The sequence below is a fragment of the Suricata suricatta genome, chromosome 14 (assembly GCF_006229205.1).
Source record: "Suricata suricatta isolate VVHF042 chromosome 14, meerkat_22Aug2017_6uvM2_HiC, whole genome shotgun sequence".
Lineage (NCBI taxonomy): Eukaryota > Metazoa > Chordata > Mammalia > Carnivora > Herpestidae > Suricata > Suricata suricatta.
The window spans coordinates 17,901,478-17,924,090 of NC_043713.1; the positions used below are offsets into that span (position 1 = coordinate 17,901,478).

Below are 22,613 nucleotides of genomic sequence, written 5' to 3' on the forward strand. Positions count from 1 at the left end.
AAAAAATTTTTTTTAATGTTTTATTTTTGATACAGAGAGAGACAGAGCATGAGAGGGGGAGGGGCAGAGAGAGAAGGAGACACAGAACCGGAAGCAGGCTCCAGGCTCTGAGCTAGCTGTCAGCACAGAGCCTGACGCGGGGCTCGAACCCACGAACGTGAGATCTGACCTGAGCCGAAGTCGGAGGCTTAGCTGACTGAGCCACCTAGGCGCCCCCCAGAATCTTTTTAAATGAGATTTACTCCATTTAATTCACTCAACTGTATTCGCAGACATAGTTTGTTTTAAGATGAAATATTCTAACTTGATTTTTATCCTGCCTAATGGGGAGGACTCCTCTTTCTATACATCACAAGTGGAGAAATTGATGCAGGTTCATGACTGTCTTCACCTCAAATACTTTTGTTTGTGATTAAAAATTTCAAATTAAGAGGAAAAGCCTTTATGCTTCACCATTTTACTCCAAGAAATCACAGAGAAACTCAAGGATGCTAGTCAATTTAATTATCCACTTGTATATTAAAAACGATTATAAAGTATCAGGAAGAAGAACTCTTCCAAACCCCACATCCATTTCAAAACCTGCTCTCCCCCTTTAACATGGTTTGCACAGTAAAAGTAATCATTCACAGGTATGACATCAAGTCTGTGAATTATGAGACATTGTTGTCATTACTTTTGTGACTTACAACTTTTGGTCATATGGGTTTGATATCAATTATAAGGGCAATTCATGTAATATACAGAAATATAATAGTGTGCCGCCATCTGAGGTAATTCATTCTTACCAGTGAGGTATTATTACACAGCTCACAAAGGCCAAATGTTAAGTTCATCCTGAAGGTTATTCACTCACGTGGAAAGTGCTTTTAAAAAAAAAAAAACAGTTCCTACATTCTTATCGAAGTATTTCTGCTTTTTCCTATTTAGTCTAAATTTGTCAAAGAGTATACAGAATATTAAATCTGAAAATCAAACCTTAAGCCTTTGTGATCTAATACTGTAATGTGCTGGTATATTAATGTGAGTGGTTTTATATAAAGGAAAAATAATTCTGACTTTATTTAGAAAATATAAAAATTCTCTTCCTATACCAATTATCTGCTTATTTTTTAACAGGAAGTCTTTTCTTTACATATTAAGTATCTCCTTGCACTACATAAGATATTAAACTCAATCAAAAATTAAAATAGAGGTATCTATATCTCATATGGGGAAAATGGTGTGCCATAATAAATATGTTTGTTTCTTTTATTTTCTCACAAGATTTTTTTAAGATGTTATTTGTAAGTAATCACTATAGCCAACATGGGGCTCAAACTCACAGCCCCAAGATCAGAGTTGCACAATCTTCCGAGTGAGCCAAACAGGCACCCCTGAGATTTTAAATGACTTTGATTTGAATAAATTACTTCTATTTAAGAGCATAAGATCTAGAAGGTCTATCTTAGGATTCAAATCCTAATTCTGCCATTTCCTATCTGTGTTTTTTTTTTAAAGATTTTAATGTTTTATTTATTTTTGAGAGAGAGAGGGAGAGAGAGAAAGAGACAGAGTGAGCAGGGGAGGGTCAGAGAGAGGGGGAGACACAGAATCCGAAGACAGGCTCCACGCTCTAAGCTACCTGTCAGCCAGAGCCCGACATGGGGCTCGAACCCACAAACCATGAGATCATTACCTGAGCCGAAGTCAGATGCTGAATCGACTGAGCCACCCAGGCGCCCCTCCTATCTGTGGGTTTTATGTGGAAAGTTACTTAACCATCCTGTGCCTCACTGGCCTCTCTTGTAAAATGGAATTGATAATAAAAATTTATTATAATTACTTGTGAGGATTAAAAAGAGCCCAGAACACAGCCTGACACATATTAGGTACTCAATAAATGCTTGTGAGTTGTGATAGTTGTTACTTTACATCCCTGGGTCTTTTTAAAAAAGATTTTAAGGCATCTCTACACCCAACATGAGGCTCAAATTCACAATCATGAGATCAAGAGTCATGTGCCCTACTGACTGAGCCAGCCAGGTACCCGAGTCCCTGATTTTTAAGTGTGTTCTTTTAGATGAATGTGCTTGGATGATGTTGATTACTGTTTATTTGACCAGTCCCTTGCAAAAATATTATATGCAAAGAGGAAATACCACACACACACTAAAAGTGCCATTTTTTCATTATGGAAGATTCAGTGCCAATGTGACACCTGATTAATTGGTTCTGGTACCTCTGATTCTTCATGATACTATAATGTGGTGAAAATGTTTAACATCGACTATCTTAGTAAGCGTCAAGTATACAAAACATACTTAATTCATTTAAATATACAATCACATTTTTGGCCAAAATACATTGACATTATGTAGATTTCCCACTTTTAAAAGTCTTAGAAAAATTTTAAAGGGAGACTAAACATTCAAACGGTACTTAGTGGCCACCTTCTGTCCTTGCTCCTGCCTCTTTCCCTTTTGCACTGGTTCTTAGACAAGCGTTTAAGTGTAAGCTTGGGCACATGAAACCCGGAACACATGGAAAGTGCAGGGGGCAATAAAAGGCAACTTTTCTTAGTGCCAAGTGCCCGACTGCAGACCCCCAGAGGAGTGCCACGAAATACCACGTGCCCCGCCTCACACAACACGGCCCCCACTCTGCTTCCTCGAGCGGCATGTGTTCAAATGTCAGGCCTCCGGGAAAAGTCTGCGTTTCTCTCCTTCCTACGAGCATCTCCCCACTTAACGTACAAGCCACCCTGCTTCCCCTGCGGTGGGCCGCCGAGCCCCAGGGGGATCTCCTGGGCAGCGGTTCACCAACGCCCCTGGCTCCAGGGAGTCCACAAGAGATTCTGGTCCTTGTTGACTGAGCCGAGCCCAGAAACGAGGCGGCACAACAGGAGCGATCAGCACAGAGGGAAGAAAAGCAGGACCAAGTGGAGAGCAACCGAAATGGTGCCAGAAACCAGCGCCATGGTGCATCAGCAGATCTGCAGTCTGGGTGGGTGAGGACCACCGAGGGGGGCTCTCCGGAGCTTTCAGAATCCGCTGCTCTGACTGTGCACCCCATTACAGTGCATCCCACCTCCTACCCCCTCATTAAGACTGAAGTTATACAACACATTTTCCTGGGCATATTTTCATATCTTTTCTCATTTAAATCCAGTGAGGTACATCCTTTTCCTAATTTTGAAGGCAGGTTGCTTTCCAACAGAAAAAGATAAACTTTTAAATGGGATTCAAGTTACTGATTCAACAGAGATAATTATATTCTTAGATCTGTTCCAAGTCTCATTTTCAAAGTATCAGGAGATAGTTTATCTAGAAATGAGCCTATATTCCCTCACTAACGTGTTACAAATGCTTTTGAGTCATTAAACACCCCTTAAGAAGAAGGCGGGAGGTTACATACACATACTATGTAAGAACAAGAAAGACATGGTAAATCTATGTAAGCTAATTGCTGGTGTGTAAAGAACACTATTTGAAATGCCATATATTGTGTCTATATTCTCAACACAGAGCCAGAGGCCTTATAATTGGTAAACTAGAATAAGACTTTTATGCTGTACCTTTTCCCTTTCTCATTCTTCAACTTATAATTCAGTCTAAAAAAACAGTACTAGATCCATGTGAATTTTAAGTCATATGTTCTCAATTGTTATCCGTGTCCTGGCATTTGACTTCAGAATGTTAGCTACTACAAACTATAAATTTAATATAATAAGGTCTTCGGATAATGACAAATTAACATACAGTAGGCATCTACAGGACACTCAGGCAGGAAGACATATTAATCTGATGTCCAGAAGAAAAGTCTATGTTGGAGATGCAGATTTGAGAGTTATCAACTTAATGTAAGTGGTAGTTAAAAACAGAAATGAGAAAACCAGTCACCCAGAAGAAAGGATGAGAAAAGAAAATGAATGACTAAAAGCTATAATTTCAGCTGTATTTTAATATTCCTATCAGAAACTGTCAAATACTATATTTATAAATACTTCACACCCTATCAACATACAACTAAAGCCAAGGGTTACATGCTACACAAAATTTTAATTCACATTTTCTTCCTCCCAATTAAGAGTGTACAAATGTAAATTATTTGGAGTGATGTATTTCACCCAGAAATCCACACTTTTTGATGACTTCAAAAAGCTAGCCAGGGGGCGCCTGGGTGGCTCAGTCGGTTAAGCCTCCGACTTCGGCTCAGGTCAGATCTCACGTTCGTGGGTTCGAGCCCTGTGTCAGGCTCTGTGCAGACAGCTAGCTCAGAGCCTGGAGCCTGCTTCGGATTCTGTGTCTCCTTCTCTCTCTGCCCCTCCCCCTCTATGCTTTGTCTCTCTCTGTATCGAAAATAAATAAAACATTAAAAAAAAAAAAGCTAGCCAGAATAGTAAACATTTTATTTTACATGTATGCAATTAAGTGTTTAGTAATAAATACTACTTACATTTACAGTCTTATATCATAGTAGTACTAAATAAATAACGAACTTAAAAAGAACATTTAAAGAATATGTGATGATTTTAATGTTTATTTATTTTTGAGAGAGAGACAGAGTGTGAGCAGGGGAAGGGTAGCCAGAGAGAGGGAAACATAAAACCGAAGCAGGCTCCAGGCTCTGAGCTGTCAGCACAGAGTCCAACGTGGGGCTCGAACCCACAGACCACAAGATCATGACCTGAGCTGAAGTTGGATGCTTAACCAACTGAGCCACCCAGGGACCCCTGTGATGATTTTTTTCTAAGGGAGATAATCTCTTGGTCTAAATTTAGAATAACAAGTTTGTATTTTAAATAATAAAATATCCAACAATTATCAGGTTTACGTCTGATATCAAAAGCAGTAAAGGAGAACTGTGACATCTCACATTTGAAAAAAAAAAAGATGCCAAAGTTCAAGGAGTTTAAGAATATTAGGCAGGGTGGGCTGTATTTAAGACCACACATAAGCTTTGGAGTCAGGCAGGACTATTTTAAGCCCCAGACCTATTGCTCTAAGGATGGGACCCTTAAAAAGTGACCACTCCTTCTCTGTGTCCTTATCTGTGTATCTGCAAAAATATCAATATCCACTTCAAAGAAATGTGAGAGTCAAGTGTAAAGGGCTGGGTACATAGTAGAGCATTTGTCAATGGATGTTCCTTTCAATTTCTCACAGCCTTCTCTATTCTTTTTTCCATTGTATTTCTCTTTTTTTTTTATTACAAATTAACCTTAAAGTTTATGAGAAACACAACAAATATAGTCAACACACCTATGAGAATCCACATTTCATGGCTGCTTTTGTTGTAAGCAGCTGAATCTGTCTATTGTCCTGCTGATCTACTACCATGTGGCTTCCTTCTGACAGTGTCAGTGACTTCTGTCCCTTTACCACTGGGATATGGTCAGGGTGTCCATGCCGCATTGAACAAGGGGAAGGACACAGCAGTATGACACTCAGAAGAATTTAGTGATTTTCTTAAAGGGACCCATGCAGGTTTGTGAATGAAACCTTTCCAAAATTCTTTTGAACTGCAATTAGGGGCAGGAGGTTTTAAAATGCAACATTTAGGGGACATATGACGTCATCCTCACTCAGAATGGCATCCTTTGTCAGGATAAAAACGATATAAAATTAATTAACCACCTTACAAAAAGATTGTAACTTAACCTAAATTTTTTCTATGTTAAGTCAGTTTTTAGTGAAATTTACTCTGTTAATGAGGACCTATTTAATATTGTAAGGAAAACAAGGAACACATTATTTACAGATATTGACTATATAACTATATAAACATTTAAATTGTAATACTAAAAATAAAAGTATACTGTACAAATGAAAGTAAACAGACCTGGTATCCACTAATACTAGTGTGGCACTGAAATTATAATCTAGAAACAATCAATGCCATTCTTTTTACTGTAAAGAAAATGTCATTATTATTGTTAAAAAACAGATTTTAATATACAGAGTATTGCAAACCCTGAAGTAATTCCAATGAAAAAGAAAGTACATTTTTCCCATGCATGCTGTACTGTAATATAAAAAAATTACATGAAATAGGTTTTAAGATGTTTTCTACATAAAAACAGTATTAATCTGTGAAAATGGCTAAAACACCTTTGATCTGTAACTGGAAACATTTGGTTAAAGGAAAGAATCTGATGAACCTTAAGACAGAATGCTAAGTAAAACAGAATGTGTATGTTGACCAAGGCACACTGGCATTACACTGTAAAGCTGATCAATAGATATTAGCTTTAAAAAGAAAGATCTAGAAAGAGGCTGCCGCATATTTTTCAAATGACAGGGTGAAGATTTAAATTGTCTCAATCAAGCCTCAATTTTTTCTTCCCAGTTTTTCCAGCTGTTCTCTTCCAGTTGAGACTCTTCATTTCAAATAAATTTAATTAGTTCCAATTGAGCATAGCTAACACTTATAAAGCTTGATCCATGCTTTACTTTCACGAGGCCAGCCCTGACAGAGCGGGAGGCCCAGCTCAGTCTCCTAAAACACCATTCACACCTCATTCTTTCTCACCCGAGAGAAAAATGTCAAAAGCAATTATTCCGTCTATAGCAAAGCACTAAACTATACTTCCTATTTAACTGGTCGTTGCTTAATTAAGTTAATTGAAGAATTAGGTCCCAGAGTGCTACAAATATAAAATCAACATAACAATGCATATTAGCCTACTGGAGCTCCCAAAGAAGAATTCATTCAAAGTACAGGCAAGTGCGTCTGCCTTGATATGCTTTCTATTTATTTTGTGAAAAGATACAATAGAGCGATTCAATTTAAGTAACCAAAAAAATCCCAGATTTTCAGAGTCAATGGCTAACATGGCCAGATTTCCTTCCCTTTTGTAGTCCTTGTGCTGTACCATGGTGCTCGTCCAAAAATAAGATTCCTGTGCCTGAAACAGGTTTCTCTCGGTGCATCTACCATATTTTCCATAATGTAATTTGTATAGAATTCTAGTCAATAGAAAGAAATATGGTTTTCTTCTAAACCCTCACAAAAAATCTATACCACATCTTAATCAAGTCACACAATTCAAAGGTAGCCTAGATGAGCTACAGGCGCGGCACGCTAGTTGCTCTGACAACACACGAAGGAAGCCTTTTCCAGTGATTTCAATTCTTTGAACATTCTTGCCTCTAGTACCCATGGCATGAAATGAATAAATCAACTGATAAAAGGCATTCATCACATATGTTTAACTCAACTTCTTAAAGATTAAAATACAGTTTATATAGCATGAATTGACTCTTCAAGCTGGATTTTCATTTTTAAGCTTCTTGATATTTTTAACAATAAAATAAAAGAACAGTCATGTGCTATTTGCTGCCTCATGGCTACAGTGGTGCATAATTCAAAATTTCAATGTACTGATTTAATAATACCTACTTGAGGGCTCAAAAATTAAGCTTTCTTTCCCCCAGAAGGCAAATTAAGTTATTCTACTATTGCAAAGGCAACTTCTTTTCTTCAATGCACCACTACTTTTTATAGACTACAGGGCCTTTAAAATTAACAGAGAATTAAAACATACCTGTAACACTTTAGAAAGCAATGATAACTGAATAGGGAACTAATTAAAAAAATTTCTGGAGGCACCTGAGTGGCTTAGTTGGTTAAGCATCTGACTCTTGATTTGGGCTCAGGTCATGATGGGCTCTACACTCAGTGTGCAGTCTGCTTGGGATTCTCTCTCTCTCTGACCTCCTCATCCTGCACATTCTCTCTCTCTCAAAATAAATAAATAAATTTAAAAGAAATGTTTAAGTGCAACCATTTCCTCTAGTCACTACTGAAACAAAATCCATAATTGTGCAATGCTAAATGACTTTCAGAAAAGTTGGGAACTTCTGAGATCATTTAGATTTATATTTAAGGTGAAATTTTTTTAATCAATGAACTTATTAAAAGGATTAAAAAGTAGCAGATAAGAGCCACTGCCATTTTTACTGAAAACTAGATGCTCCCTGATTTAGTCAACTACTTAACTTGCAGCAGTAGCACAAGGCTCCAGGTTTTTCATTACATGCTTTGTAAATTTTCAAGGGTGATCATTAAGCTCCCTCAACTTCTTTCCAGTGAAAAAAATTGAAAGGCACTCAGGTAATAACAGTAAAGAATCTGCTAGACAGAACTTTAAAAGAAAACAATCCTCCTGCCGTATTTTTTAAGCCTTTTTTAGTTTTTGCTAAAATGTTTACTGATATTTTCTGGGCATGCTTCTTTGTAAATTATTACTATTTGTTTTAATGTTTATTCATTTTTGAGAGACAGAGGGAGATAGAGAGTGGGGGGGGCAGAGAGAAAAAGGGAGACAGGCTCCAGGCTGAGCTATCTGAACTGAATCCGACGTGGGGCTTGAACTCATGAACTGCGAGATCATGAGCTGAGTCGAAATCAGATGTTAAACCAACTGAGCCACCCAGGCTTATCATGCCCCTCAAATTATTGATTACTATTAAGTTACTATTTGTTGCTTCACAATAATTATGGATTTATACAGTCAGATTTTACAGAATAACCATCTGTACAAAAATCAAAAGCTTATCATTCTTAATTCCAATAAAAATATTTATAGTAGGTTGTTTTTAATCCTCTGTACATTAAAAAAAAACTGAGCTGAATGCATTTGGAGAGCCAGTAACTGAAACTGATTTAACTCTATAAAAGATAGGCTGCGTGAATACGAACATCAAACATAGAATATAGAACCATATGTGGTATATGGTTTTCCTAAACTTTATTGCTTTATTTATATAACAATATAGATAAGATTGTTCAAAATCTAACTTGATCTAATATGTACATTAGATCTAGATCTATGTAAAATATATCTAACTTACATCTAATATGTCAATAACTTTAAAAAGCAGCATCTACTTCTCTAATTGGGCACAAGGATATCTAGTAAGTCTCCTTATACAGCCTACACTGCCTATATTGCTGCTACAACTTCCGTATTCTTCAGTTTACCCTATAATTGCAAAACCTTCCATAACATAATAGGTGTATTCCTCTACACGTTTCAAGGCTTCAGTAATGACTCTAGCCTCTGAATTAGAAGGTCTCCAGGAAATCAAATGCACCGCTAGCAGGTTCATTGTCACAGCAAAAATGAGCAAACCGAGATGAAATAAACACTTCTGCTTCTTTCCATTTCAAGATGAAAAAGGACACTAAAGAGTCTCATAAAACTAAACACTCCATCTATACAAGCTTCCGTCTTTTCCATCAACATATTTAATCCCATTACAAGTAATCTAAAAGCATGTTCCAAAATGGGATAAAGCTCATCCAGATTATGTGAAAGATGTGCCTGCTCACCAGTCGTGATGTCATCATCGGCAAGGTCGTGCTCTTCCTCCTGGACTTTGGCTTCCGGCCCCAAAGCATCAGGAGCGGTGCCGACAGTCTGCATGGCTTCTGCTGAGACTCCAGCTACAACAAACGGAATCACAAGGGTTAGTTTTATAAAAGTAAAAGAGGGGCACCTGGGTGGCTCAACCGGTTAAGCATCTGATTTTGGCTCAGGTCATGATCTCACAATCTGTGGGTTCAAGCCCCGCATTGGGCTCTGTGCTGACAGCTCAGAGCCTGGACCCTGCTTCCCATTCTGTGTCTCCTTTTCTCTCTGCCCCTCCCCTGTTCATGATGTCTCTATCTCTCATAAATAAATAAACTTAAAAAAAATTTTTTTTCAACTTTTAACTAAGAAACCAAAATTCTTAAAGCTTTTAATTTACTTACTGGATACAAATGGAATACATTAAAAACACATACACAAGATATTCACAATCAGGAAGGGTCACAAATGAAGAAAACATTCACGTGTGCTCTATTTCTTCGTATGTACATACGTTTGTGGGTACAAACGACACTGACTCAGCTAAGCTCTGGGAAAATCAGAAGAAGGATGCTTCAATAAATTACATTTTTACGTGATTCCTTTCAACATTTTTGCTACAGTTATTTTAGCAAATTATGTAGACATAATTATGCTGCAAAGAGGGGGAGAAACCCTTAAAAAGTGAAGGATGACTTTAAAAATTCACTTCTTTTTAATATAAGTTTGCTTACAATTTGGGGGCTAGAAGGCAGAATGCCGACAGGCGCTCTGGGTCCACGTGAGGCCCCTGACAGGCACTGCCTCACAGTGAATACTATCGCTGTCCATGGAGGAATCAGACAGGAGAGCTGATAATTGGCACATTGAAAACACCTAACAGAAGCAGACAGACCAACTAGATAGGGGGCCAGAAGCTTCCACTCTGTAAATCACCTGAGAAACTTGCCAGCTGATACAAATGTCTTTTCCTTAGCCACTATTTTCCCACTTTTGAAGATATATTTTGTCATCAATTTGCCTATCCTACATTATTTCTAATTTGCAGTTGATAGTTGGGTGTCTCAGTATTTTTCATCATGGTTATCAATGGGTATTACTAAATCATGAAATATAAAACTTACCATTGGAAATTACTTTCGGAATTGAACCTTTTTTTTTTTTTTTTTTAGGAATTGAACCTTCTAAACAACCTTTTAAGTACGTACTTCACTAACCACATACACTGTACCCATCAAAATATTTTAAAAATCAAAGCTATAAATATTCGAGGGCTTCTTTTTTCTCCCAAGGTATAATAACTTAAACATCTCTATGTGAAATTCAGTCTTGCTGCCTCGGATTTATCCAAAGCCATCAAGAGAGGAAAATCTTAGTCTTTAACCACCTGAATGATCCAGAACTAGATCTAGCAGGACACAGTCCTAAGGCCTAGTAACTTCAATTGGAGGAAGAGGACATACCATGTTAGGACCACCACTTTGCTCAGAATTTTTTTGCTCCGACAAAAAAATAAACCATGTCAATCAATGGTCCTTGATGAATGACAAATGACAAAGCCATCCGTCTATCATTTATTGTTGAGTTTTCAAGATAAAATTAAGGAGGACTATGAAGTTAATTACCTAATTAAAAATGGCTTTCAGTTAACTAACCACAGAGGGGAGGAAATAATTGCCACGCTTCTAAAGATTTATTGCTTAAACACCAAATCAAAGATGCCATATTAAATCAAAACACATATCTCTGAAAACTGTCTTGTTTCGTAACAGTTGATAATTTTGAAAGTGAACAGAGAAATAGGGAAAAGATATTAAGGAAAAGTTTAGATAGCAACAATTTTCCTTCCTTATAAAATTAAAGGATTCAATAAAAATAAAGCCATGATTTGTTGTAAAGAGTTTATAAATCCATTTAAGTTTATCTCATTTAATTAGAGTTTAAGTAATTGCTCACCATAATACAGCTACCAAATCCCAGAGCCAGTGCTGACACGCAGGTCTTCTGATTTCAAACCCCAAGATCCTTTCTCCATGAAGTTCTTCCGGGGATTGAGCTCCTCAGGGAAGGTAGGAGGCATGTGCACAGAATGTCACAGCATAACCATGAAAAATCATGGAATCACACAATACTGAGTATCGATACTGCCAAGCCCTCCATGAAATTCTTGTGCTGTGCCTGGTAACTACTCAACAGTGGGCACTCGATATCTCGAGACAGAGCTTAAAGAACAAACATGTAGATCTCAAACTAACCAAGGCTGAAAGACCAAGCCAGCTTTGCCAAAACTGGTTCTCTGATTAATGCTTTCTAAAACAGTTATAAAATCCTTTCTCTCTTGATAGAAAAAAAAGAAAAAAGAAAACTATGGATCAATATCGCTTAGAGTCTCAAAAGTCCTAAACGAAATGTAAGGAAATAAAATTCAACAACATATACAAGGAATTATACACCATGACCAACAGAGTTTTGGTTCCAGGATGCAAGTTTTGTTCTATATTCAAATACCAATCAAGGAAACCCCAAACAGTAACAGGCTAAAGAAGAAAAAAAGCATATGATCATAGCTGTCATTTGACAAAATGCAACATTGATCCAGGATTAAAAAAAAAAAAGCTCTCAGAAAAATGGGAACAGAGGGGAACTGCTTCACTTAATAAAGAGCACCTGCTAAAGTACTATGGTTAATATTGTACTTAGTGGTGAAAGACCGAATGCTTTGCTCCTGTGATCAGGAATTAAGCAAAGATATCCACACTCCCCACGCTTACATAGCATAGCATTAAAAGTTCTAGCCAGCGTAATAAAGCAAGAAAAGAACATAGACACATTTGGAAAAGATGAGGTAAACTGTCCCTATTTAAGGATAAAATGATTATTGTCTACAGAGAAAATCCAAAGGAATCTAGAAAAAACTGAATAGGTGAGTTCAGCAAGGCTGAAGAATACAAGAAAAAAATTATCAATTGTATTTTCATATGCTAGCAATGAAACTAAATTTTAAAACTACTACTAACTGGTTCAAAAAGCTGAAATACTTAGATGTAAGTCTAAAAGAAATATACACAACAGAAATTGTAGGCTGAGAGCCTCAAAACACCGATGAAAAAAATCAAAGATCTAAATGAATGAAATGGAGAGACATACCATGCTCCAGTTCTGGAAGATTCAACACAGTAAAGACATTAATTCTCCATAAATTGATACATAGGTTTCATGCAATTTGTATCAAAATCTTTGCACAAGTTTTTTGTAGATACAGACAAAACTATTCTAAAATGAAATAGAAAGACAAAAGAACTAGAATAGCTAGAAAGACTTTGGTGGGGGGGAGGGAGGAAAAGGTAGAAAAAACCCCATCAATTCCATTTCCAGACTTACATAAATTTATTAAAACTGTGTGGTTTTTGGTAAATGGAACAAAACAGGGAACCAAGAAAAAGATGCATACAGACATGCACAACTGATTTTTCACAGAGGTGCAAAAGCAATTCAACAGGGGAAAGATAATCTCATCAACAGGCGGGCTATTACAAGTGGATGGCCATAGGCAAAAATATGAATCCCGACCCAAGGCTCACGTCATATATAAAAATTAACTCAAGGGGCGCCTGGGTGGCTCAGTTGTTTAAGTGTCTGACTTTGGCTTAGATCATGATCTCGTGGTTCATGGAGTTCATGTCAGGCTCCATGTTCATGTCTGTGCTGATACTCAGGGCCTGGAGCCTGCTTCGGAGTCTGTGTCTCCTTCTCTCTCTCTGCCTCTCCCCCAGTCGTGCTATCTGTCTCTCTCTCTCAAAAGTAAATAAACATGAAAAAAAAAATTTTAATTAACTCAAAATGGATCATGGACTTAAATGTAGAACATAAAATTATAAACTTTTAGAAAAAAAAGAAAATCTTTGATCGAAGGCTGCATATTGACACCACAAGCATAGTCCATAAAAGAGAAAATTAGTGAAGTGGACGTCAACAAAATTAAACACGTTTGCTCTGCAAAACCTTCCACTAAGTGGACAAAACAACAAATTACAGACTCGGACAAAAGATTCACAAATCACGTACTCAACAAAGGACTAGTGCTTAACTCTTTATTATTTTTTGTTTTGTAATTTTAAAAGATTTTTTAAGTAGTCTCTATACCCAATGGGCTCAAACTCACAACCTCAGATCAAGACTCGCGTGCTCTGTGGACTGAGCCAGCGAGGCACCACTCTATAAGCCCCCTGAACACTCTCCACCAAACAGTCTGGCAGTTCCTCAAAAGGTTAAGCAGAGTTATCACATACACCCAGCAATTGTGCCAGGGAAAGGAAACCTAGGTCCACACCGACGTGTACACGAATGTTCATAGCAGCCTGATTCATAAAAGCCAAAGAGTGCAAACAACTCGAGTTGTCCATCAACTGAATATATGAATATATCACAGTTTGTCACATAATAAATTGATACAGTCACACAATAGAATATTAATCAGCAATACAGAGAAATGAAGTATTCAGTAAAAGAAAACCAGTCACAACATGCTACATGGTATATGATTCCATTTACATGAATCCCAAATAGGAAATCTATACACATGAAGTGCGGTTGTGGCTGCTCAGGGCTGGGGGTCCTGAGGGAAACGGGGGTGATACTCTGAGTACACAGCTTCTTTTTCGGGTGATGAAAATGTTCAGAAATTGATTGTGGTGAGGGTCGCACAACTTTGAATACACTAAAAACTTCGGAAATGTAAACTTTCAAGGGTGAATTTAATGGCATGTGAATTATACTCAATAAAGCTATTTTTAAAAAGTTTGCCTTCTCACATTTTGGGTGAACCATAGCACCCGTGCTACTTCTTCGTACTCTCCTGATACCTTTTCTATCATACAGCTGAGGGAAAAAGTAGGGGAAAGAGCCACATAAAACACTTATGAGAAAGAAAACAAAATGTGCCCTGAATGTTTGTTTACGAAAGTAGCAACGGTCCATTTTTCATTTTTTAAAACACCGAATCATATTACTGATTTTGACCATTTGTGTCACTCATTCTGTGGTCCTCACAGTCAAAATATCTGGGTTATTTTAGTACCAACCAATAAAAAGATACTGGTTTGGTTACATCAAAATTACACATATACTTCACTTTTTAAAGGTAAGTTAACTATCCTAACTTCGGTCAAAATGGACATTGGGTTGGCAACAAACACCTGAGATTCGGAACTTTTGTTGGAAGGTCTCAGAAGGGATGCTGGGAATGGGAAAGACCACATTTGTACCATCAACTCTCAAATCCAAATGTAACAGATCATTAAAAACCAATCTTAACAATTCACTATGAGGAAATGATAGAGCCTTTTCCTTTTGAACTTTTGGACCATACAGTATGGCACAAGACAAGCCAAACTATCATTTAATCCCTCTAAGCATAGTAATCATTATCTGCAAAAGAAGGGATAATATTAAAACAATTCCCAGCCACGTCTTGGCTAGTTCTCATCTCCACAGGACTTAACTACATGTTACATGACCAACTGATGTCAGTAGGCCAACATCACAGCAGACATTCTGTCAAAGGCCAAACTATAGATCGAAATCACACCAGCGGCTGCTGAGGCTAGGGGTGTGGACAAGAGACTAACCAAAAAGTGGTACTGGTAAATATTTTAGAGGAATGAAAATCATCTAGTGTTGTTTGTGGAAGTGGGGACAGGACTATCCAGATTTGTTTAAAACCCAAGGAAGCGTAAACTCCCAGAAAAGGGTGAATTTTACTATACATAAATCATACCTCAATAAATCTAACTTAAAAAAAAGAAACAGTTACAATAGAAGATATTACATCACCGTCACTGAAGAGAAGTGAGGATTATGCCAGAATACGATGCTGTTTTCCATGAAACAAAAAGACTAGAGAAAGTTGTTTTACTTTCTTCCTGGTATTAGACACTAAACATTTTGAAGCATAAAAGTCACTTAATCACTATCCACTATCAATAAGATGATGAAATATTCCTGACAAACTTGAATAAAAGTCCACCTAGAAAATACTTACGTGAGGGCCCCTGGGTGGCTCAGTCGGTTAAGTGTCTCATGTTCATTTTGGCTCAGGTCATAGTCTCACAGTTTGTGAGTTCGAGCCCTGCTTCAAGCTTTTCACTGCCAGCAGGAACCCTGCTTGAGAGTCTCTTTGCCCCTCCCCCGCTTGCACACACATGCGCACACTCTCAAAAATCAATTTAAAAAGAAAATAATCAGATGGAACCCTCAATTTCTTGCATAGTTTTTAAGTTTATTTATTTTGAGAGAGAGAGAGGAAGAGAGAGAGAGAGAGAGAAAACACACATGAAAAGGCAGAGAGAAAGAGAGAGGGGGACAGAATCCCAAGCATGCTCCAAGCTGTTAGTGCAGAGCCCAACGCAGCGCTCAATCCCATAAACCATGAGATCATGACCTGAGCCGCAAGCAAGAGTCAGATGCTTAACCAACTGAGCCACCCAGCCACCTCTCTTGCATATTAATAATAAAGATTACAAAAGCTGTCCATTAACTATATGGTGGTACTTTGCTATTTTCTTACACTCTTGATGTAAAGAACTTATCGGTCAAACAGCACCATAAAATCTAAGACTTAGTTGCTTTCTGAGTATTCCCAAAATATTTGGCAATAATGAACATTTCATGAATACATCTTGAATAGAGGCACCTGGATGGCTCAGTAGATTAAACAACTCTTTTCTTTTAATATTTTTGAGAGACAGAGAGAGAGAGAGAGCAAGTGAGTGAGCTAGCACGTATGCAGGAGCAAGGAGGTGAGGGGCAGAGAGAGGGAGACACAAATCCAAAGCAGGCTCCAGGCTCTGAGCTGTCAGCACAGAGCCCAATGCAGGGCTCGAACTCATGAACTGTAAAATCATGTCCTGACCGGAAATCTGATGCTTAACCGACTGAGTCACCCAGGTGCCCCAAACAACCAACTCTTGATTTTTGGCTCAGGTCAAGATCCCACAGTAGGGATCAAACCCAGCACAGCACATTGAGTTCTGTGCTGACAGCATAGAGCCTGCTTGAGACTCTCTCTCTCTCTCCCTCTCTCTCTTCCCCTCCCCTGCTCACATCCCTTCTCTCAAAATAAACTAAAAAGAAAAAAAAAAACACATCTTGAATAGAACTGAATACTTTCAATCCCATGATACAAATTATGTTATTTAAATATACTAATAGGAGTAAGTAGCAAGCATTGGGGAAAGATATGCAATAAAAAGGTACAATAAAGAGATAATGATGAGGTATAGAGATAGTATTAAAAAGGAGATACAAAAAATAGAAAGATACAAGATACTTAAAAATCCAGCTCGTTCCCAAATCCAGATTTCACCAAATAAAAAAAAATGAATATATATTACACCAGACAATAGGTGTCTCTAAATTGGTTCTCTACTGTAAATCAGGAGGAAAACAGGGGGAAAATGGGATGGATCAGAAAACAGGTCTGAGTAAATTTGGACATGCAGAGAAAAGGGGCAGGGTGGGCTGAGGCCGGCGCAGCAAGAAACAGAGCAGGAAGACTATTACGAGATCTCCATGGCGTCTGGATTCTAAACACTGAGATAATCGTTGTGAGATATTGCACAAACACACATACTTGCCTATTTGTAAGCAATATCTTAAAAACACTTAAGAGAAACAATTTTTAATGTAAATATGGAATATAGTTCTCAAAAGTCAATGGAATAAAACAGCACTTGCTTCTCCACATCAGCAAAATCAGGTACATTATTTTAAAATTTATCGTTCAAAAGCTTAAAATCACCTTTATAAACACTTTCGTCCTGCTGGCTAATACTATCTGAATAAGGGTAAATGATACGAACACACAAGATCTCGGTGTCATGTGATTAACTTAATAATCAAAGATTAAATACTACATTTTAATAGAGTAACATTTAAAATACAGTGCTTAATCCATACTGGAATATAAAGCCATTTGAGTTCATTATAATTTTATTATTTTATTGAAGATTAGATGGATGAAAGTGATAAACAATACTGTTAAGATTCAGAAAAATATATGCCGCAATGCTTATAAATATTAACAAAAATCATATTTCTCATTCCCACAGTACTATAGATTTCCACAGAGATTGAAAAATGGATCTCAAAGAATAGCAGGCATTTTTATATCATCAGTTTCTCACAACTGTGGTTTTCCAGTGGTCCAATTAAAGTATACTAGAGGCAATGATTTGCTGGGAACATTTACTTTGAATAACGTAAAATTTAACAATAAGGAAGGGAGTACGTGTGTACCTAGAGTTTATTTTCAGGCAGAAGGCTCGAATTTATTGGAAGCAGATCTCTGCAGTGACTGACCGCACTGCCCCACATTCCGCGCAATCCTATGACAGACAGACGGCCTGCCTCGCATTAATTCACTTCACACCACTTCTATCGATCCGCAGCCGGTCCCCTAGTCTCTCCGCACACATTGCCTGTCTGGCTGCCTCCATCCACATCAGCACATACACACAAAGGCCAGAGAAAGATAACCTTTTGCTTTCCATTAAAGACACAGTATCTACTTTTCCTTCCACAATACCATCAAAAATATAAAATATAACAGTACAGGTGTCTCCCAGAAAAGTCTCCCTGTAAGAAGTGTTGAAAATATTTACCCCTTCTTTTAAATAGAGACCGTTTCGATTTATCAAAAACAAGTTAGTTTATTAAGGGTGACAAAGTAATTAGGGAGATGAAAAATATAGTTAAAAATAAGCAAAATGTCTTCAAGCCTGAATAAGAATATAATAATAATTTGGAACATGAGTTTTGATGGTTGTTTTTAAGGAAATGAAATACATTTTTCCTATTAGCATTTTTATTTTTCTTTTTTTTAGAAAACGATTCTCACAAAAAATATAATTATAAAAAATTCTGGAAGCAACAAAAGAAACACTGAAATACACAGAAGGAACAGAAAACACAAGAAGCATACCAAATGAATATTAATATAAAGAGCATAAAGCTTTTCTGTTCCTCTTTCTGAACAAGAACCTGAAAATGATCCATGGTAAAAACCACACCGAATACTTTTAATTCATTGCATGTACTTTTTCCAAAGATTTCTGTTTGATTTGCAGGCTATGAGCTGACTCAACACCAATTTTGGTTTCAGAAGACACAATAAAACAAAGATTTATTGTTCAACCTACAACGTGTTGAGGAACAAAGGCAAATCTGTCTCGACATACAACTGTACTAGAGTACAAACTTAATATTACAGCCCTGAGTGGTTTACAAACCTAAATTATAAGCAGAATTATATATCTCAGAACTGGGCAAAGAATATTCTTGTGGAGAATAAACTACCTTTGAAACCTTCTAAGAATTTTTACTTTTTGGCTAGGATTAATCACCCAGGCAGAGGTGACACTATCTCTGGTGTAAAAGCACAATGCACTAAACACAGTACAGCAAATATGTTGCTCCTTCTAATAACGATGCAAAACTTAAGAAATCAAAGAATGGGAAACTGGTGAATGCTGCTGACCCTAAGGATAGCTTTACTTTAAAAAAAAAAACCTCATCCCATTTCTGAGATGATTTTTAAAAATTTTCTTAATGTTTATTTGCTTCTGAGAGAGAGAGAGAGAGAGAGAGAGAGAGACCGAGTGCGCAAGTGGGGGAGGTACAGAGAGACAGAGGGGGACACAGAATCTGAAGCAGGCTCCAGGCTCTGAGCTGTCAGCACACAGCCTGTTGTAGGACTCGAACTCACGGACCATGAGATCATGACCTGAGCTGAAGTTGGATGCCCAACCGAGTGAGCCACCCGGGCACCCATAAGGATAGCTTTAAAATGAGGAAGATTTGTCTGGCCCCGAAAGATGGGAAAGGTCTGCATGAGAGCAGACACTGCCAATACGAGCAAAGCGAAGCCACTGGAATGACAAAGATAGGTAACCATGCAAAGTCCCTTTGCTACCTTTAATATTCATGGAGCATCTAGGTGACCAGGTACCAAACCCACAGCAGGTACTATGGACACAAACGTGGAAGAGACGTAGTCTTGGCTCCTAAGAGGCTCAAGTGTGAGGTGAGGTTATGGGGACTCATTAAAAAAATTTAAGCATGAGACATAATTTTATTTGTGTTTTAAAAAAAATCTCTCGTTAAGCAATATGAAGAATGATTTGGAAGAACTCAACAGCTGAGGGAGCAGTAAGGTTGATAATTTTAAAACCGTACTACTTGGAACCCCAAGAGTTCCCTAGAAAGGCCAGAAGGTAGACCTCCAACCTCTCCACTCTTCACCTTTTTATATGTGGGTATATGTGTGCATACACACCCACACATTTCATGGAAGTTTTCATTTGAAAAAAAAAAAAATGCCACTTAAAAAAAAAAAGCACTGAAAACCACTGATTTAGATATTTTTAGAAATACAGTATAAATGCAGAGAAAAATCAAGGTGGTTTTCACATAAAATGTATGGAAGGAGAAGGGGCTCTGAACATAGAGGAGGGTCAGGAAGGAAGGTTCATTCATCTACTTTTCTTTGAATGATGGTTGTGCGGGACAAAGGGAATAAAATGTAGTGGGGAAATGAAGGACTTTATACTAGAGAAACTTATAGCCATGGAAAAAAGAAGTATTTATAAATACATAGTAAAAATAGTGTCCATCTGAAGAAAAGTCAATTAAGTCTGTTTGGGAGTGGGGTGAGGAAGAGAATACATGTCAAAAACAGCCTCATGGGAGGAAATACTTGAGTTGGGTCTTGAAGTATGCATGAGAATTTATCATGGATTGACACTAAGTGAAGAAAATTCCAGGAAGACAGGATCTGTTGAAGAACCCTGATGGATCTAGGGAACTGGACAGCAGAAGTGTAAGAAGTGTGAAGAGAGGCAAAAATGAGGCTAAAAGGACCTTTAAAGTCAAAGCCCTGGAGGCAGTTAGACACAGGGTGCTAAGAGCAGCTCCTGGGTGGCTCAGCCAGCTGAGCATCCAACTTCAGTACAGGTCACAATCTCACAATTAGTGGGTTTGAGCCCCACACTGGGCTTTGGCTGACAGCACAGAGCCTGCTTTGGATTCTCTGTCTCCCTCTCTCTCTCTGCCCCTCCCATACTTGCACTCTCTCTCTGAAAAATAAAGAAACAGGGTACTAAGAAAAAATATGAAGCAGGAAGGAAGTATGCTTTTATTTTTTTTTTAAGTTTATTTATTTATTTAGAGAGAGAGAGTGCATGTGCAAGCCGGGGAGAGGAGCACAGGGACAGAGAGAGGATCTTAGGCAGGCTCTATGCTCAATGCAGAGCCCAATGCAGGGCTCAATCTCAAGAACTGTGAGATCATGACCCGAGCTGAAATCAATAGTTGGACACTTAACCAACCGAGCCACCCCGGCATCCCCGTTTTTATTCTTTAAAGCTCCATCATGGAATGTGGAAAGACCAGGTCAACAGGTGGTAAGTATAATCACAAGATTGCTAGAGATGGTATCTATGTAATGACAATAAACGTAACTTTAATACTGGAGGTTTTAAGTAAGGATAACCCTGCAACTTCTATTTCTTATCATCAGAGTAGTCCAGGAATTCAGTTTGTATAGAGCCAGAAGCAGCTGTTTGAAAACAGTTCTGAAGGCAGAGTTTGATCTATACTAGCAGACAGACTCAGAAAGGCAACCAGTGAAAACCAGTAACTTCTGGACATCCAGCCAAGATGCTTCCTATCTCTGTTTACAAGCCAATGAATACAAGATAAAAGACAATGATAGGCTACCTATTAAATCCAATGATAGAGGTAAGTGGTTAAGGTTAGCACAACACCTAGGATGCAGTAAGTCCTCAATAAATAGCTCAATAATATTCTTACCATTGCTTTTGTTATTACTAATTTTGGCTTATTTAATTTTCAATATTCATCTTTTTTTCTATATCATGAACCCATTTATTTGGGTCTTTTTTTTTTTAACTTGATTAAGCCTCATTTTAGAGCTTTTAGAGCTACATTTCCAGACATTTTATGACATCTGTTTATATATAAGCCATTTGAAGGCAAAAACACTTAGAACAAACATGTATGTTTCAAAGAACCAATTTATCTTATGATTACTCATTACTACCAGTTACGTTATTTTTAAATACCTATATACACCCAGGAATAGGAAAGCTTTTGACCTCTTAATGTCTTAACACACAATTGAAGGATTTAAAAATAAAGACGCAGGAATCTTGTTTTTATATCCTAGTGGATGACACACTTAAATGGCAACAATATGCTATAAGATGACACTATAAGGCATGTGTGATATTCCAATACTTTCAATAACTTAAACACTGTGATGTGCTCTGACTTTATTATCTGAGAATATTAAGTTCTTCTCTAGATAAGAAAAACATCCAGATGGATGAAATCCATAAAAAATGATAAATCTAGATGGTAAATAACTAAGTAGCTTGTAAGACCAATGGCAAATGCGTAAGATGTATTAAGTACAGATAGTAAGTCAATGACCTAAGAGATATGCTAGATGTTAAAAAGGATGAAGCAAGCAAGAATGCTACTTACAGAGAGAAATGAAAGAAAAGACTACATCGTAAGATAAAACGTAAAGCTATAACACTTCCAGGAGAAAATCTGCATGACCTTCAGTTTGCCAATGAGTTTTCAGATACAATACTAAAAACATGAGTCATGAAATAAACTGACAAGCTGGATGTTATCAAAAACTTGTTCTATAAATGACAAATAACAGACTAAAAGAAAATATTTGAAAATTAGACATCAGTCAAAGGACTTGCACCCAGTATATATGATGAACTCTGAAGACCCAATAATAAGAATACACACAACCTAATAAAAAAATACACTAAGCAAAAGGCATAAGCACACATTTCACCAAAGAGGATATAAAAATGGGAAATAATCATGTGAAAACTTGTTCAACATCATTAGTTATTAAGGAAATGCAAATTAAAATCACAGTGAGATCCCACTACACATATAAAATACTTAACAAAAAACAACTAACAACATCAAATGCTGTTAAGGACACAAAACAACAGAAAATACCTACCACCACTCGTTGCTAGTAGGAATGTAAGATGTTTCAGATACTTTGAAAAACAGTATGGCAGGTGTTTTTTTATAATTACACTCACATTTACCATATGAGATAATCCTAGATATCTGTCCAAGTGAATTAAAATCTTATGATGATACAAAATCCTCAACATGAAGAGCTGTTGCAGCTATTTCACAATCACCAAAGTCTGGAAAC

At 37.4% G+C, this 22,613-nt stretch overlaps 1 protein-coding gene across 1 annotated transcript in view; it reads right to left on the minus strand.

Annotated features, from left to right (window-relative positions):
• WDR7 (WD repeat domain 7) overlaps positions 1-22,613 on the minus strand; it is a 345,923-nt gene that overhangs the window by 180,208 nt on the left and 143,102 nt on the right. The window contains exon 20 of the mRNA XM_029921300.1: positions 9,319-9,432. Within this exon, the coding sequence (XP_029777160.1) occupies positions 9,319-9,432 (114 nt within the window). The remainder of the gene's footprint in view (positions 1-9,318; positions 9,433-22,613) is intronic.